Below are 17860 nucleotides of genomic sequence, written 5' to 3'. Positions count from 1 at the left end.
GGACAAAAAAACTCTTTTCTTCGTCTTTTCTTTTCCTCTTTTCTCCGTCACTTTCTTGGGGTCCATAGCGAATACGTACTCAAAAAGTTATTATATTTGCGCAAAACTATCAGAACACCTCACGGGTCGAGTGCCGAATGCCGAGACACTCCATAAGCACCGTTCTAGCTCCACATAGAGGTGGAGTGGCATCCCTCTTAGCCAATGGGATGCCAGGAAGATATGTAATAGGTAATAATCAATGGCAGAGCAGCTATGAGAATGTTGCGTTCAGGAACCTGTGGGAGATTTGAATATCAGCCGATACCGTGTTTTTAAATTACGTTAATCAAAATTTCTTTCGTAAGTAGAGGCAATATTTTCCTGCTGAGAAATTTCGTAAGTAGAAAATTTCGTAAGTAGAGACATTCGTAAGTGGAGGTATCACTTTAATCTGTTCAATTTGTCCATCTGATAACAGAATAACTCCAGATTAGAACCATAATAATCTGTTTAGTTTGTCCATCTGCTAAAAGAATAACTCTGGATTAGAGACATAATCTGGGGTGTTGACTGCAGTGCCATTATTTACAGTCTCCTCTATATCTCCTACACTTCATTCTAAAGCACATCTCATTCCAGACGTGTCTGGTCTCTGGGACACGTCTGGAGTTCCAGCGGCTAGACGGAGACGGTGGTGAGCAGTGGTGAACATCAGAGGCAGCGTCAGGTTGAGACAGGCGTCCCTCAGGGCGCTTCCTGTGGTATGTCACGGCTCTGAACCTGTCACAGACACGCTCCTCAGCTTCACTTTCAGGTGATAAACGACGCGTTTAGGACATGTGGGAACGCGTCAGGTAGGAGGAGCTCCACCTGGAACGCTGGAAACGACTCCGGTTGGACTTCCTGTCTGCCCCAAGGACAAAAGACAGACTGAAACCTGAGACCCGGAGCCATCGAGGTTCCATCAGATTCCTGTTCCAGACGCTGAAGCAGAACAGAAGCTTTAATGTCGGTCCTGAAACATGTTAACCCCCCAACTGAAACATCAGGCCTGAGTCTATGTGAGGAGACCTGATCTGAGGAAGGGGGTGGTTTGTTTCCTTCCTCAGGGCATCTGGAGTCGCTCGTGCTTCCACTTCCTGTTTCCTGTGCGCCTGCTCGTCCACGACATGAATGTTTTGTTCAGACACACACACCTGTGTCCAGACACACCTGTGTCCACACATACATGTGTTCACACACACCGGTGTCCAGACACACCTGTCCAGACTCACCTGTGTTCAGTAACGACTCACAGCAGGTGGTCAGATCCGACCTGAGGAGAACACAGTACCTTTGTAGTGAACCGCCGACCAATGACAAGCGTGTTGGCTGAAGGCGTGTACTTCCCCTGTGTGTGTGTGTGTGTGTGTGTGTGTGTGTGTGTGTGTGTGTGTGTGTGTGTGTGTGTGTGTGTGTGTGTGTGTGTGTGTGTGTGTGTGTGTGTGTGTGTGTGTGTGTGTGTGTGTGTGTCTCCTTTATTGCCCAAACCGACACAATTCAACTGAGTTCACGTTTCAGGTGGGCGGGTTGAGCCCCCCCCCCCACACACACACAGACACAAGTGCCCCCATTTGGCTGTTTGTTAGGCCCTGGGGGGGCGGTCTCCGGGTTGGGGTGAGATGTGGGGGCGTGTCTGGGGGTGACATCAGCAGCATGAGATGGAGCAGCAGAACATGAAGCTGTGGTCTGTGGTCATGCCGCTGAACGTCTGCAGCCAAAGACCGTCAGGGTTGTCATGGCAACATCACAGTATCGCAACGACGCACAAAGGTCACGGGTATGACGTCTGCCGTAGTCGAGATAGCATGTTCTCTGTGGCGTGTTCTCTTTGTCGTGTTCTCTGTGGCATGTTCTATTTATTACGCTACACTAGAATAAAGTGTAATTACACATCCACTCCAGTAGTAGGCAGTGGCACTCTCATTGTCAGGTGTGTTAGCTGGAGCATCTGTAGCACTGGGCTTCACTGTGACGACAGACCAGTGTGTTTACCGTGTTTCCTGTGTCTAAACATGCTGACAGGACAGCATGAAGAATAATAAATTAAGGCGGAGCTTAAAGACATCACACTCAATCAGCTGATCAATCAGCTGATCAGATGCTGGAATTTATTCAGTAAAATGTGTGGAGGATCACCAACAATCATCCTGTTAGTGATGCTACTGCAGTGAACCAGAGAGCTGTTAGCATCAGATAAGGTGGGGGACCAAACTGCTCAGTGACCCCACCACCACCATAGCAGAGGAGCTGAAACATTGACCCCCCACCACCACCACCATAGCAGAGGAGCTGAAACATTGACCCCCCCACCATAGCAGAGGAGCTGTGTTCAGTTTCATGCTTCAAACCTTTGAACAGCTGTAACTGCCTGAATGAAGTCATGGTAGACATTAATCCTGATTTATTAATCCTGATTTGTTAATCCTGATTTATTAATCCTGATTTATTAATCCTGACGTCCTTTGTTTGATAAAAAAAAAGAAAAAATCAGTAAAAATTGTTTTATTCATTTTGTTTTGTAGGTTAAAGTATTTTATATATTGTGCTCCTCAGTTAATGTTGCTGAACTGAATTTGAATTTGTCATTATTTATTGATTTTACTTTTACTTACTTTTACATTTTATTTTTCAGTATCAAATGGAGCAATAAGTCGGTTAAAAATGTTTACAGTTCAAACAAGGTTTGTTTGTTTTTTAAATTCCGGCAAATTGATTAACTTAAATCTTATGATTAAATGGTTATTATGGTTAACGTCTGTTATCGACTAAAAATAATGTTAGTAAAATTATTCTTTATGATAAATTGAACTATAAATATCTTTTCTTTTGTTTTCTTTAATGTTAGTAAGGATAATGCTGTACAGAGGAGAACTATTAACAATTTTATAGACAGATTGGACTGGACCTGTCCTCTGGACAGATCTCCATCAGTCAGCACACAGAGGGAAACAGGAAGTGAGTTACATCCAAAATAAAAGCATACAACTCCCAGCAGCCGGGGTGGCCTGTAGACCCCCCCCCAGGTCCCCCCTCCCACACACCCACGGGTCTCACGCTCAGAAGCGCCGCCGGTCCGTGAACCGGAACACCGGCTATCCCCGTGAGCGGTGACCGGTTCCGTCTCTGTTCCGGTGGTGTGTTTTGAAATCCGTTACCGGAAGCAGCGCCGTCCTCTCGTCCCCGCGGACCGACAGGTTCACGGATCACACCCGTCGCGCAACGCGGTGAAGTTCCGGGCTTTCCGTTAACAACTCTCCTCAGCCGCTTGAGGGGCGTTTGGAACCGGTTCCCGTTCTTCCTCCGGTTGACCCGGTTCACACTGACCGATCCAGTGAGACGCGCGCAGGTTGTCGATCCGGTGCGTCGGCGGAATCCCGTTTCGGTTCCCGGGGTCCAGAAACGGTGCGTGAAGTTTGGACCTTGAGGGTTCGAGTCCCGGAGAGGCTGAAACGGTAAGGAGAACACCGACTACCGACAACAACAACAACAACAACAAAAATATTATTATTATTATTATTATTATTATTATTATTATTATTATTATTATTATTATTATTATTATTATATTTATAATATTATTTATAATAATAATAATAACAAGGAATGCTTTTAATTTTTCTTCGGGGGTCAGACCAGTATACAAACTAAAATAACTAACTAAGCAAGTGAATAAATAAAGCTTGTTGTGCCAGAGTGGTCACAGTTAGTTCATCAGGACTAGTTCCAATAATAATTAAAACTAAATGAACAAATACACGGTAGTCAGTAGGTGGTCAGTCTGGGATCGAGTCCCGCTCTGTGTGAAGTTTGTGTGTTCTCCCCGTGTCTGGGGGGGTTCTCTCCGGGTTCTCCCTACTCCAGAAACATGAGCCTCAGGTGGCCGGTCTCATGTAGGTGTGTGTGTGTGTGTGTGTGTGTGCGTGCGTGCGTGCGTGCGTGCGTGCGTGTGCGTGCGGGCGTGTGTATTTGTCATCATGTGACTCCGCACTGCACTGGCGTCGTGTCTGGGGTGTACCCTGCCTCACACCCAGGTCCTCTAGGATAAACTCCAGAACCCCGAGAAGTAGCGGTTTAGAAAGTGGATGAATGAATGAAAACTACTACAAATAACAACAATAATAATATTGATAATGATAATAATGATAATTTAAAAAGTAATACACTCCTCTATTCATACTTGTTAATAACAAATCCATGAATTTATTACCTGTCATTCATTAACTGTATTTAGTCTGTTCCCCTTTACTGTGGTAACGGCTGTCAGCACTGGAACACATGGGGGGGGGGGGTTCCTGTCAGCACTGGGAACACGTGGGGGGGGGGGGTGCAGCGTCAGACGGGACTTGAACCAACGTCCACAACAAGAAGCCTTTCAAACCTTTGTGTTTGTGAGTTGTCATGGAAACGAGTCCTTTTGGCTGACTTCACAACAGAGCAAAGAAAGTCTGTGACGGGGGGGCAGTGTGTGTGTAGGGGGGGGGGGTGTTTGTGTGGGGCGCAGTCTGTGTGCGTGGAGGGTATTTTGTGTGTGTGTGTGTGTGTGTTTGTGTGTGTGTGTGGGGGGTTAATAATGTGCTGCTTGTGTCATTTTATTGATTCATTCATCGCCACAGAGTAAAGATCTGCAGCGTTCCACCTGCTCCTCACACACACACACACACACACACACACACACACACACACACACACACACACACACACACACACACACACACACACACACACACACACACACACACGCACGCACACACACACACACACACACACACACACACACACACACACCAGGGTGCGACCACAAAGAATCCATTCAAAGGGCCCGAGGGGGCGTGGCCTCAGGCAGTGGGCGTGTCGTTGGCTCCTTTCAGGCCAACAGATAAATTCTTTCCACCGGAGGTCAGTTAGCTTCCCTGAAAGCGACACAATGCTATCAACACCGGTCCAGAGCTGCTAACGCTAACGCTGCTAACAGCAGCAACCAGAGATACAGATACACAACATACAGTATACAGTAGATACACAACATGTAGATACACAACACATAGATACACAACACATAGATACACAACACATAGATACACAACACATAAATACACAACACATAGATACACAACACATAAATACACAACACATAAATACACAACACATAGATACACAACACATAAATACACAACACATAAATACACAACACATAGATACACAACACATAGATACACAACACATAGATACACAACACATAAATACACAACATATAGACACACAACATAGATACACAACATATAGATACACAACATAGATACACAACATATAGATACACAACACATAGATACACAACATATAGACACACAACACATAGTTACACAACACATAGATACACAACATATACAGTGTAGATACATAACACATAGACACACAACATATAGATACACAACACATAAATACACAACATATAGACACACAACACATAGTTACACAACATAGAGATACACAAAATACAGACAACAACATATAGACACACAACATGTAGATACACAACATATAGACACACAAAACATAGACACACAACATATAGATACACAACATATTTATGTTTTAGACATGTGTGTTGTATACGTGTGTGTTGTAGACGAGTGTGTAGGACACGTGTGTGTTGTATACGTGTGTGTTGTAGACGAGTGTGTAGGACACGTGTGTGTTGTAGATGTGTGTGTTGTAGATGTGATGGTGGTGTGTTGGTGTGTGGGCGGAGCCTGATCTTCCTGTAGCGTGCTAGTGTGTGCAGGAGTGTGTGTGTTCCGTCTCATCACCTTATCAGCGTTTCCCACAATGCTTAGAGAGGGAAGTGTTCAAACCACAGACGTGTCGATGATGCAGGTTTCAGTTTCCCATGATGACCTGGGGTTTTTTCCCATGATGACTTTGGCCTTTTTTTGTTGTATCTGTGGGCGTGTAGCGTGTGGACGTGTTCCTCTACTGAGTTCTAGATGCTCCCTGGATGGGCCGCGTTCCATTCCCCTTCTGTTCAGAGTTCAGGAAGTCTGAGGAGGGCAGCTCCGTCTGAAGGAGCTCATGGTAAAGAAAACCGTCTGCCCCCCCTCGTGGGTCCACTGGAGACTGGTCCACTGGAGGATCCACTGGAGACTGGTCCACTGGAGACTGGTCCACTGGAGGATCCACTGGAGACTGGTCCACTGGAGAATGGCCCACTGGAGACTGGTTCACTGGAGTCTGGTCCACTGGAGACTGGGTCACTGGAGGGTCCACTGGAGGGCCCACTGGAGACTGGTCCACTGGAGACTGGTCCACTGGAGGATCCACTGGAGACTGGTCCACTGGAGAATGGCCCACTGGAGACTGGGTCACTGGAGGGTCCACTGGAGACTGGTTCACTGGAGTCTGATCCACTGGAGACTGGGTCACTGGAGGGTCCACTGGAGGGTCCACTGGAGGGTCCACTGGAGACTGGTCCACTGGAGACTGGTCCACTGGAGGATCCACTGGAGACTGGTCCACTGGAGAATGGCCCACTGGAGACTGGGTCACTGGAGGGCCCACTGGAGACTGGTTCACTGGAGTCTGATCCACTGGAGACTGGGTCACTGGAGGGTCCACTGGAGGGTCCACTGGAGGGTCCACTGGAGACTGGTCCACTGGAGACTGGTCCACTGGAGACTGGTTCACTGGAGGGTCCACTGGAGACTGGTCCAGTTTGATCGTCCAGTTTGATCGTCCAGTTTGATCGTCCGGGCCTCACATGGGCCGATGTGCGAATGCTGAACGACACACTTTAAGATGTGTGACGTCACACCGGTTCACACTGGTTCACACTGGTTCACACTAGTTCACACTGGTTCACACTGGTTCACACTGGTTCACACTAGTTCACACTGACTCACACCTGTTCACACTGGTTCACTCTGGCTGACACTGGTTGACACTTTCACACCGGTTCACACTGGTTCACATTGATACACATTGGTTCACACTGATTCATATTGGTTCACACTGGTTGACACTGGTTCACATGGGTTCACTCTGGTTCACACCGGTTCACATGGGTTTGCTCTGGTTCACATGGGTTCACACCCGTTCACATGGGTTCACACCGGTTCACACCGGTTCACACTGGTTCGCTGTAATTCACACGGGTTCGCTCTGGTTGGCGTGCTAGACGTGAGTGTGTGAGGGCTGACAGCAGAGCAACTCCAGAGACCCAAAGAACGACTGAAACATTTATTAAACTCTTTTCTCTACTTTAAACGTCAAACACTTTTCAACGCTTTTTTAAAAAATAGCCTGTAATTCAAAATGAATATATTTACTTATTTATTTATTTACTTATTTATTTATTGCACTTCTAAAATATTTTGTAGCTCCATCAATAAATCAGAGTGATGTCACTGACGCTAATAAAGCTAAAGCTAAAGCTAGCAGCGTTGGTGGAGGGACTGGATGGACGAGGTGTTGGTGACCCACCCTGCTTACACACACACACACACACACACACACACACACACACACACACACACACACACACACACACACACACACACACACACACACACACACACACACACACACACACACAAACCTGTTAGTTAACAGGTTATAACTGAACTCTTGTTGCGCTCCTTCATCTGAGGTTCAACTACTTCCTGTCTGTCTCGTCATATTCAGGTCAACCACAGCACTGTGTAACATGTGTGTGTGTGTCTGTGTAGTGTGTGTAACGTGTCTGTGTAATGTGTGTAACACGTGTATGTGTTTCCTGCAGGCAGTCCTGATGGCTCCTCCTCCCCCCGTCTCCCTGCCGGTTCTTCTGCTCTGGTTCTTCTGCTCCGGTGAGTCTCGTCCGGCCGGCTCAGCAGCGCCCCCTGCTGCCGGCGGTGCTGCTGGTGCATTCAGGGACGTCTCGTGAATGTCCCTGTCCTTCAGGTAGGGGGGTGGGTGTCTCTCTGAGACCGGTGGGGGGTCAGGGACGGATCCAGACCTGAGTTTTAGTTCCCCGAGTGAAGAATCAAAAACCTTTAGAGGAAGTAAAATGAGAAGTAAAAGAGCAGCTGAAGCCTTTGAGGTCAAACTCCCAGAAGCCTCAGCGGCACAGGACACCGTCCAGTCGCCACAGGTTTCAGTCACGCTTCACGTTTTATGTCAGTGGCGGTGGAAACGTGTGTGTAAACCTCCAGACCCATCAGGTGGTCCTCTGACGCCCTCTACAGGTGTGCTGTGTGGTTCTGACCCCGCCCCTACAGACAGGTGGAACACCTGTGCAGACTTCAGACCGGGTCGTCTCTCTCTGTGTTCCTCCAGGTGAGGGGGCGAGCGACACCGACCTGCGTTTTTGTGGTACGTGGCGTCATGGCAGCGACCCCCTGACCCTCCGGGTCAGCGTGGCCCCCGGCTGCAGCGGCGTCTCCGTCTCGGCCAATAGGAGCTTGATGTCCATTGAGGGGCGGGTCACGGCCCGCTGCCGGCGCTCGGAGGTCCTCACGCTGGACGGGGGCCCGCGGCAGGAGACCCCCTTCTGTCTGCACTGGGAGCCGCTGCTGGACCAGCTGACGCTGCAGGTGATGCATCCGACCACATCCATCACACATGCATCACACATCCGACCGCATCTGACCACGTCCATCACACATCCCACCAGACTCACACACTGCTCTCCTGTTCCTCCAGATCAGAGGGGGGGTCAGGACTCTGTGCTGGCCCTCCAGCCTGCAGGGCTCCTGCTGCACCCACCTGTCCCACGGCCCCAACGCCCCCCAGGGGCCCCACGGCATCAGCAACGCCACCGTCCACGATGACATCATCACCCACAAGACGCTGACGGCCTACATGTTCAACGGCTCCTACATCGACTGCAGTAAGGGGGGGTCTGTAGGCTGTCATCGTCTGTAGGACGTCTGTAGGACGTCTATACGTCGTCTATAGGCTGTCTGTAGGATGTCTGTAGGTCGTCTGTAGACTGTCTGTAGGTGATCTGTTGAATGTCCGTAAGCTGTCTGAAGGATATCTGTAGGCCTACAGACTGATGGGACCCTCTGTGAGGAGCTCCTGTCCAGTGGGTTCAGGGGTCCAGAGGTGATCACGTGAAGCTGACGGTTTGTTTCCATCACATCTGAACTCTCGTTTCCTTCCAGAAGCGTTGTGTGATCAGCAGGTCCAGAGCTCCGCCCCTCACCACAGGTAACTTCCTCCTCTTCTCTTCGCTCCTCTGAAGCCTGTGTTTGGAAGCGTTTGGCAGTAAACAGGGGCTAAGCTAACACTGAGCTAGCACTAAGCTGACACTAAGCTAGCACTAGGCTAACACTATACTGTATAACAGTGGGGTGACAGAAGCATCTGATTCTATTGGCCCGTTTTTAACTCCATACATGGTCGTGTGTCCAGACTGCAGGACGCCCTGGGGGGGCAGTGGGCGGAGCCGGTTGTCCAGCATCCCTGTGCTCAAAGCTCTGGGGTAGAGATGAAGGAAGACTTCCAAGGCTACAACGTGACGTCATCCGTAAGACACGCAAAAGTTTCGTCACACGAGACACTCAATTGTCTGGGGTCACGCGTGACCGACACTGAAGCATCAACTGCAACCAACCCCTAATCCCTAACCCTAACCCTAACCCAACCCTATCCCCAACCCCTTACCCCAACCCTAGCCCTAACCCTAGCCCTAGCCCTAACCCTAACCCTAACCCCGACCCCAACCCCAACCCTAGCCCTAACCCTAACCCCAACCCCTAACCCCAACCCTAGCCCTAGCCCTAACCCTAACCCTAGCCCTAACCCCTAACCCTAACCCAACCCTATCCCCAACCCCTAACCCCAACCCTAACCCCAACCCCAACCCCAACCCTAACCCCAACCCCTAACCCTAGCCCTAACCCCAACCCTAACCCTAGCCCTAACCCTAGCCCTAACCCCAACCCCTAACCCTAGCCCTAGCCCTAACCCTAACCCCAACCCCAACCCTAACCCTAACCCCAACCCCAACCCTAACCCCAACCCCTAACCCTAGCCCTAACCCCAACCCTAACCCTAGCCCTAACCCTAACCCCAACCCCTAACCCTAGCCCTAGCCCTAACCCTAACCCCAACCCCAACCCTAACCCTAACCCTAGCCCTAACCCCTAACCCAACCCCCAACCCTAACCCTAGCCCTAACCCTAGCCCTAACCCCAACCCCTAACCCTAGCCCTAGCCCTAACCCTAACCCCAACCCCAACCCTAACCCTAACCCCAACCCCAACCCTAACCCTAACCCTAGCCCTAACCCCTAACCCTAACCCTAGCCCTAACCCCTAACCCAACCCTATCCCCAACCCTAACCCTAACCCTAGCCCTAACCCTAACCCCAACCCCTAACCCAACCCTAACCCTAACCCCAACCCTAAACCTAACCCCAACCCCTAACCCCTAACCCTAACCCCAACCCTAAACCTAACCCCAACCCATAACACTAACCCTAACCCCTAACCCTTAACCCTTAACCCCTTACCCTAACATCTAACCCAAACCCTAACCCCAACCCCGAACCATAACCCCTAACCCTAAGCCTAACCTCTATATTATTGATAAATTACTGGTCGACTGCGGTTGTGGTAAAGTGCTCAACAAATAAAGTTTGGATTGGATTGGATATGTTACTGACATATTACTGATATATTTCTGATATATTATTCATATGAACTCTACTGAATGTGTGGTGCCCCCCTGTGGTCATCCTTTGTTCTGCATGTGTTTTTCTCGTCAGGTGAGTGAAGGTGTGTCAGCAGAGTCTCGTGTCACCATCCAGATCCCCCCAGCGTTGAAACGAGCAGCAAAAAAGGCCAACACGGTGGTGTGCACCTTCTTCACAAACAACTCCCTGTTCCAGGTAGGGCCCGTTTGCCCCGCCCCCCGTAGGGGCTGTTTGCCCCGCCCCCCGTTCACCATACAAATAAAAAATAAACGGTAAAATATTCAGGAGCGCTGAACTGATGTCTGTCGTCCAGGAGGGTCTCCACCAGGCCAGGGTCCTCGACCACGTGGTGGGAATCTCAGTGGAGAATGAGGTCATCACCCACCTGCCTGAGCCAATCAGGATAGGCTTTCACCATGATGTCATACCTGTAAGTTTATGTACTGTGTGTCAGCATCAGAGTGGTTAACGTGGTGACATTTATAAACAGACAGAGAGAGAGACAGACAGAAAGACATACAGAGAGACAGACAGACACAGAGAGAGAAACAGAGAGATTTTGATTTGATTTTTATCATCACGTTTATTCATAAAAGTCAAATTACAAAATAATCTCGGTGACACAAAATTCAAAAGAGATTCGTGTAAAGAAGATTTTCAATAGTACTGTGCGATTTCTGAACAAAGAAACATCTAACCTTTAAACATTTAACAAACTAAAAAAACCAGACAGAATTAAGAAAGAAAGAAAAATTATCCGTTCTCCACAATCATCTCTTCTACAATCATGTCTTTTACTTTTTTCCTTATTTTTTTCAATCTATAAAACTCTTGGTCTGTAAAAACTGGTTCACTTCTTGTTTTTACTTTTCATATAAAAGCTGACGCTATCCAGAAACATATCGAGGTCAGGAAAAGATTTTTCTATTTTTGCCCTCGAAACTTTTGTGTCTTGCAGGAATTTTTAAAAAATCTTTTGCGATCATATTTTTCTGTTATAGTCCTTTCAGACTGTTGTCATTTTCGTTCTCAGAGCTACTTGTATCTGGAGGTGTCTCAGCTGTTTCTTTAGCTATTTTCTTCACTTTATTCATTCTTGTGTTAGTGTTTTTCCTTCTAAGAGCTATCTGTAATAATTCCTCGTGTATCACAATATCCTCCTCCTCCTCGTCCCTCACTAGGAGAGACTCTACGACCCTGGGTGCTGTCTCTCTGGCTCCTTCAGCCTTCACCAAATCACTCTGTCCATCCTTTGTGCTGTTATCTTTGTACTGTGTGCTATTCAGTGGCTCCGGGTTTGTGGCCGGCGACCGTTTAACCATCCTGGCAGCTGTTTGAGAGAGAAAGAGAGACAAACAGACAAAAGAAAGACAGACAGGCAGACAGACATAGAGAGAAAGACAGACAGACAGAGAGACAGACAGTCGTGTTAGCTCTAACAAAAGAAAATGTTGGTTTTTGTTCGGTCTTGTGTTGTGTTCATGAACTGTTGGGTATTTTCATTGTTTCTCGTATTGAATTAGCTAGTACCACGCTAGCACAAGCTAACGGTCCAGTTTAAATGCTCACGGACCGTGTCCTTAAAGTCATGTGACCATCACAGTGAACGCCTCTCCCTGTGATTTCAGGAGCCTCTCACCAGACGTTGTGTTTCCTGGGACACCAGGACAGGTGGGAACTGTGACCAACACCGTTCCTTAACAGGTGTAAGGTGATGATGTGTGTTTACTGTGGCGTTTGATTTAGATCCTTTGAAGGTCACCTGGGTGTCGGACGGATGTGACACCCGTCAGGGCGGACCCGGGTTCACCGAGTGCCTCTGCAACCACCTGACCTACTTCTCCATCCTGGTGGTGAGGCATCAGCGTTAGGATCCAACCTCTACCTGTGACTGTTCTCACAGAGGAGCAGCAAACCAACAACACACCCCTCGGGTGTCTGTTCTGTGTCCCCACAGCAACTGGAGCCGCGACCAGTCTGCCACCTGGTGGCCCTGACCAGCATCACATCCCTGGGCTGCGCCCTGTCAACCATCAGCTGCTTGGGGCTGGTTGTGTTCCTCTGCAAGAAGAGGTAAGGGCGCACGAGAGACACAGGTAGCCCTACGCAGGCAGGCTGTAGCCCTACGCAGGTAAGCTGTAGCCCTACGCAGGCAGGTTGTAGCCCTACGTAGGTAGGGCTACAACCATCAGGACTGCCTGCAGGAAACACACACACATTTTACACAGTGCTGTGGACATTTTCTGGTCCAGCCGGCTTTGGGTCCGAGCACCAGTACTCTACCTGCCGCTTAGTGAAGGGGGCCACTAATGTTAAATGTAAAATTGGCTCCTTCAGACTCCAGACGGCTCAAAGATTCCTCTGCAGCTGCTTTTTTTAAAAACTGAGACACACAATCTGTTAGCTTGCTGGCCAAGCTTAGGGGGGCTGGCTGCACCAAACTGGGGCATCTGATGAGGACGACGGCGGATGCCCTAAGGGAGAAGTGTGGCATCATCTCCATCAGGCTGGTCACGAGAGTGGTGGACAAAGTCTGTGCTGCCCTCCCTTAGGGGATTTACAGCGGACCGGGACCTCTGCGGTCAGTGGAGTGAAGATGGTAGTTACGTTTACCCTCCAGTGTCGATAACCCTGGCTGTTGGGGAGTGGAGGGAAGGAGGAGGCCAACTCCTGACCCTCACGACACCCAAACTGGCCCCATTTCATGAGGCAAAAAGGAAGGACCTCTATGAGGTGTGTGTAACAGTTTCAAACAGAACGAGGTGCGCCCGGTTTTTTGCCCCAGATTCTTCCCCTGAGGGCAGCTGGCCAAGCCTGTTACAAATCGTTTCATCATAGATAAATAAATAAGTGTGGCACTCAGTGGCCATACACAGGACCTAGTGAAGCCATACCTAAACATCAGACTGGTGGTGGGATATTTCAGAGCTGTTGTACAGCGCAATGGCTTGTGGCAGGAATGACCTCCTGTACCTTTCTGTTCGACAGCGGAGCTGTAGTAGTCTCTTGGAGAACGAGCTCCGCTGTCTGTCCAGTGTGTGGTGGAGAGGGTGAGCGGGGTTATCCATGATGGATAAAACTTTGTTAAGAGTCCTCCTCTCCACCACGGCCTCCACAGTGGCCAGAAGTGACGGAAACGTGACGGAAAACTTGAAGATTTTCGGTCGTATATGGGGTGTTGGGGGGGTTTATGTTCTGTATGGGAAGGAGACTCTTTGGTTTTGATTTTGATTAATTTTTTTGCTTGGTCTCTGATGTTTTTGTATTTGCTGTGGTGTTTTTTATGTTGTTTTAGTTAATTTAAATAAATGTTTCTTTGAAAACCAAAACTATCCTCCCCTCCCCTCCTCTCCTCCCCCTCCAGCCGGCGTTCTAAGGAACAGTCCATCCCGATCCACCTGGGTTTGGCGGTCTCCTTCGTCCTCCTCAATGGGCTCTTCTTCTTCACTGGGGTTCTGGCCAACGTGGGCGGGGCCGGCGTGTGCGTGTGGGTGGCGGCGGTCCTCCACTACACCCTTCTCAGCGCCTTAACCTGGATGGGCATTGAGGTGTTCCACACGTTCTGGTTGGTCTACATGGTGTTCAGCCCCGCCCCCCGGCCCCACCTGTGGAACGTGCTGGGATTCAGTGAGTGACTGAGGAAACGCCCCTGCTGTGGGACCGCCCATCTGCTGTCCTGACGTGTTTGCCGCTCTTTCAGTTCTCCCTGCTGGTCCCGTCATCGTCCTGGTTGCCGTCGGTGACATCTACGGCCTGCGGGAGGTGTTGCCGTGCGAGGACGTCTCCAGCCCTTACCTGATGTAAGCAGCGTTATCTGGACAGGAAACGGGCCTGTTTTGGGTGTGTCTCCTTCCTGAGTCCTGTGCTGTTTCAGGTGCTGGATGAAAGACACCTCCAGGGCGTGGCTGGCCCACTACCTTACCAACATGACGCTGCTGTTCATCCTGGTGGCCTCGGGCGCCGTGATGCTCTTCCTGGTCCACAGGGAGATCCGAACCCGGGACGAGTGGAGGCAGAACCGTGTGGCGTTCCTCAGCATCTGGGGCCTCAGCTGTCTGTTTGGGACCACCTGGGGTCTGACCTTCCTGGATTTTGGACCTCTCTCCAAATTCGTCCTCTTCTTCTCCTGCATCCTCAACTCCTTTCAAGGTCTGTGTGAATTACAGATAGTTTACTGTCCCCCCCAGTGTCCATCAGCGTCTCAGCTCTGATCTGGGTCTGTCCCTCAGGCTTCTTCATGATGCTGCGCTTCTACATCCTGGACTGGATGCGGAGGCGGGCGGGGGGCGTGGCCAGCAGCGGCAGCAGCACTGGATCGGCCCGGCAGCACATGCTGCAGGAGAAGAGTTAGAACCAGAACACGTCCTCCACCGATCAGGGACCATCGCCCCACACGTCCTCCACCCACCAGGGACAATTGCCTCACACGTCCTCCACCCATCAGGGACCATCGCCCCACACGTGTGGAGGTGGACCGTGTTCTGCAGGTTCTTTCCTGTTCTTTCCAGCAGACTGTGTGGAGCGGGAGGCGAACCGACGACCAGCTGGAGGTCATCACGGATTCATCACTCAGGAACCAGGACGGGTCTGGACCCTGGATTCTCCAGACCTACATGGGTCTGCTTTCCAGAGGGAAACAGACCCGTGTAGGTCTGTTTTAACAGCTGACATGCTGACGTGATTTTTTGCATTACATTTTCAGAAAAGAGATGAACTGTAGTTAAAGCTCTGCAGAACCTCAGATAAGCTTTTTATTTGTAATTCTGTTTTTGTTTAGAGCTGATTTTAAGTTTTTTTGTAGCACTTTAAATTTCCTTTGGTTTAAAACCTCAGTGAGTTGTGTTTGTTTTGTCCTTAATTCTATTTTGTCCTTTAAGCTGTTCTGGTCGTAAACTGGTGACCAAAGTGTTTCTCTCACCTCCAGCAGAAACACAAGTAGCTTTTCAGATACTGTGATATTTGCACTTTGTTATGTTCCTTAGTGAAATTCGATTATTGTATGTATTTGATTTTTTTGTAAGAAGCGTGAATAAATCCTAGTTTGTCTACATGAGTGAAACGTGTGGACCTGGATGGTTGTTCTGCTTGTGGACGGAGGCAGCAGCACTCACACCTGACCGATTCACACCTTCAGTGTCTGGAAGCTCTACGTTCATCTCTGTAATGAGAACCGTCATCATCTGAACAAAAACACATTCTGAGGATATTCTCACATCTTGAGAACTGCGTCACAACCTGGTGTCTTTCATCCAGTCAGTGATCCCTCACATATCAACGCATCAATGCTCACAACTTCACCTCATCGAGGATTGTTAGTACGTGGTCACGTGATACCATATGCGCATTCTATTGGCTGACAGCATCCGGAAGTGCGCTACGTTCTTTGGGTCTCGGACTTCCGTGAGACACAAAAGTGTTTTAAATTTACGTGGACAGGGTTGGGGGTTAGGATTAGGATTAGGGTTAGGATTATGGTTAGGGTTAGGGCATAGGATTAGGGTAAGGGTTAGGATTAGGATCAGGGTTAGGCGTTAGGATTAAGGTTAGGTTTAGGATTAGGGTTAGTGTTAGAGTTAGGATGAGGGTTAGGATTAGGTTAGGGTTGGGGTTGGGGTTAGGTTTAGAGTTAGGCGTTAGGATTAGGGTTAGAGATAGGATGAGGGTTAGGGTTAAGATTAGGTTAGGGTTGGGGGTTAGCGTTAGGATTAGGGTTAAGGTTAGGAAAGAATGGAGGTGGGGTAATAAATAAAACAAAAAAACAAACAAATAAATAACAATAAATTACTGTATTAATCAGGTTAAAAATCTCTTCCAGTACAAGAATAACTTAAAAAGTGATATGAATCATGAATTATGATCCATCTCAAATAGGTGCTCTAGTTAAGTGCCATGTAAATAAAATATTATAATAAATAGATAAAATAAAGCATGCAGTAAAAATTCACAGCAATAATTCAAAAGACGAAGGGTATTTATATTAATTAAATAAATGATTCACACAGTAAAATAGAAATCATACACCACTTAAGTTCGTTCTCCACAAGGGCTATTAACCTTTAAAAAAAAAAGGTAAATTCATTAAATTGAAAGAGATTGTCTGATGATATGTAATTAAATTCATATTTAATAATTGATTTATTGTTTGTTGTTATCACATTAAAAAAAGGAAAAGAGTGTAAAGAAGGTTGGTCCTTATTATCAATAAATATAAGAATAGAGAATAAATAGAGAATTCGTGAAAAAATCAATTAAAAATTAAAAAATAAATTCATTTATTCTTTGTAATAAAAGGGAAGGTGCTTTAAACAGAAATATAAGTGGAATAAAATAGGAAAATGGTGTTAGTAAAATTATTTCATATAAAATCCAAAAATATTCCATAAATAATGGAGACACATCATAAAAACAAGGAAACGTCACCCCAAACAACTTTTAGTGTTAATAAATAATAAAATAACATGCATAACACACAGTCTGGAAAAAAAATCACTTGTATATTTCTATGGAGGCTGGAAATGTAATAAATAGAATGGACGAAATAAATCAAAATAATTAATAAGTTAATAATAATGAAATGTTAAATAAAGGAAATATGGGGAGAAGATGTAAATAAAAAACAAAAATAAGTTAGAAACAGAAAAAAAACGGGGGGTGAAAGAGTTTTCAGAGGGAATTGGGTTGTTTTGGGATATGGGGAAACATTTAATTGGGTGTTAAATAATGTTGGACCTAAAAAAGTTAAAATTAAATATAATAAGTGTTTAGTTTAGTCATTCAGCCCGTGGGGTTCCATCGTGTCCAGATCAAGCGGCTGTCGTTCTCGATCCCCAGGCTCTGGGGGGGTTTGAGGGAGTTGGGGGGTCCGTGGACTTTAAAATGGTTGTATAAAACGTTCGTTCCTGCTCCTCTATTCATAACATAAAAGTGCTGTTTAATAGGTAAAAATATGGCATTTTTGGTTTCCCTGATGTACAGTTTCTGGCAGAACCGACATCTGATGGCGAACACGGCGTTCGCAGTGGTGTGTGTGTGTGTGTGTGTGTGTGTGTGTGTGTGTGTGTGTGTGTGTGTGTGTGTGTGTGTGTGTGTGTGTGTGTGTGTGTGTGTGTAGGTGTGTGTGGGGTGGGGTGGGGTGGGGGTGGGGTAAAATGGCAGCCCCCA

The 17860-nt window shown here is 47.8% G+C and overlaps 2 protein-coding genes across 2 annotated transcripts; one reads left to right on the top strand and one right to left on the bottom strand.

The window, feature by feature from the left end:
- Positions 1-3089: 3089 nt before the first annotated feature.
- On the top strand, positions 3090-15752 carry adgrg1 (adhesion G protein-coupled receptor G1). The gene is made up of 15 exons (XM_068322051.1): positions 3090-3476; positions 7799-7865; positions 8335-8591; positions 8701-8887; positions 9165-9210; positions 9415-9529; positions 10772-10894; positions 11013-11129; positions 12328-12370; positions 12446-12552; positions 12657-12772; positions 14064-14326; positions 14400-14499; positions 14574-14848; positions 14929-15752. Exons 2-15 carry the CDS (start codon positions 7808-7810, stop codon positions 15048-15050), a joined length of 1929 nt encoding a protein of 642 aa, XP_068178152.1. The 5' UTR covers positions 3090-3476; positions 7799-7807; the 3' UTR covers positions 15051-15752.
- On the bottom strand, positions 5995-7000 carry LOC137593138 (uncharacterized). Its single transcript, XM_068311807.1, has 2 exons — positions 6971-7000; positions 5995-6723 (listed from the first exon to the last, which is right to left on the bottom strand). Exons 1-2 carry the CDS (start codon positions 6998-7000, stop codon positions 5995-5997), a joined length of 759 nt encoding a protein of 252 aa, XP_068167908.1.
- Positions 15753-17860: the final 2108 nt, after the last annotated feature.

The sequence above is a fragment of the Antennarius striatus genome, chromosome 1 (assembly GCF_040054535.1).
Source record: "Antennarius striatus isolate MH-2024 chromosome 1, ASM4005453v1, whole genome shotgun sequence".
In the NCBI taxonomy this organism is placed as follows: domain Eukaryota; kingdom Metazoa; phylum Chordata; class Actinopteri; order Lophiiformes; family Antennariidae; genus Antennarius; species Antennarius striatus.
Note: the sequence above shows the minus strand (reverse complement) of the source record. Positions and strands in the feature narration are given on the sequence as shown.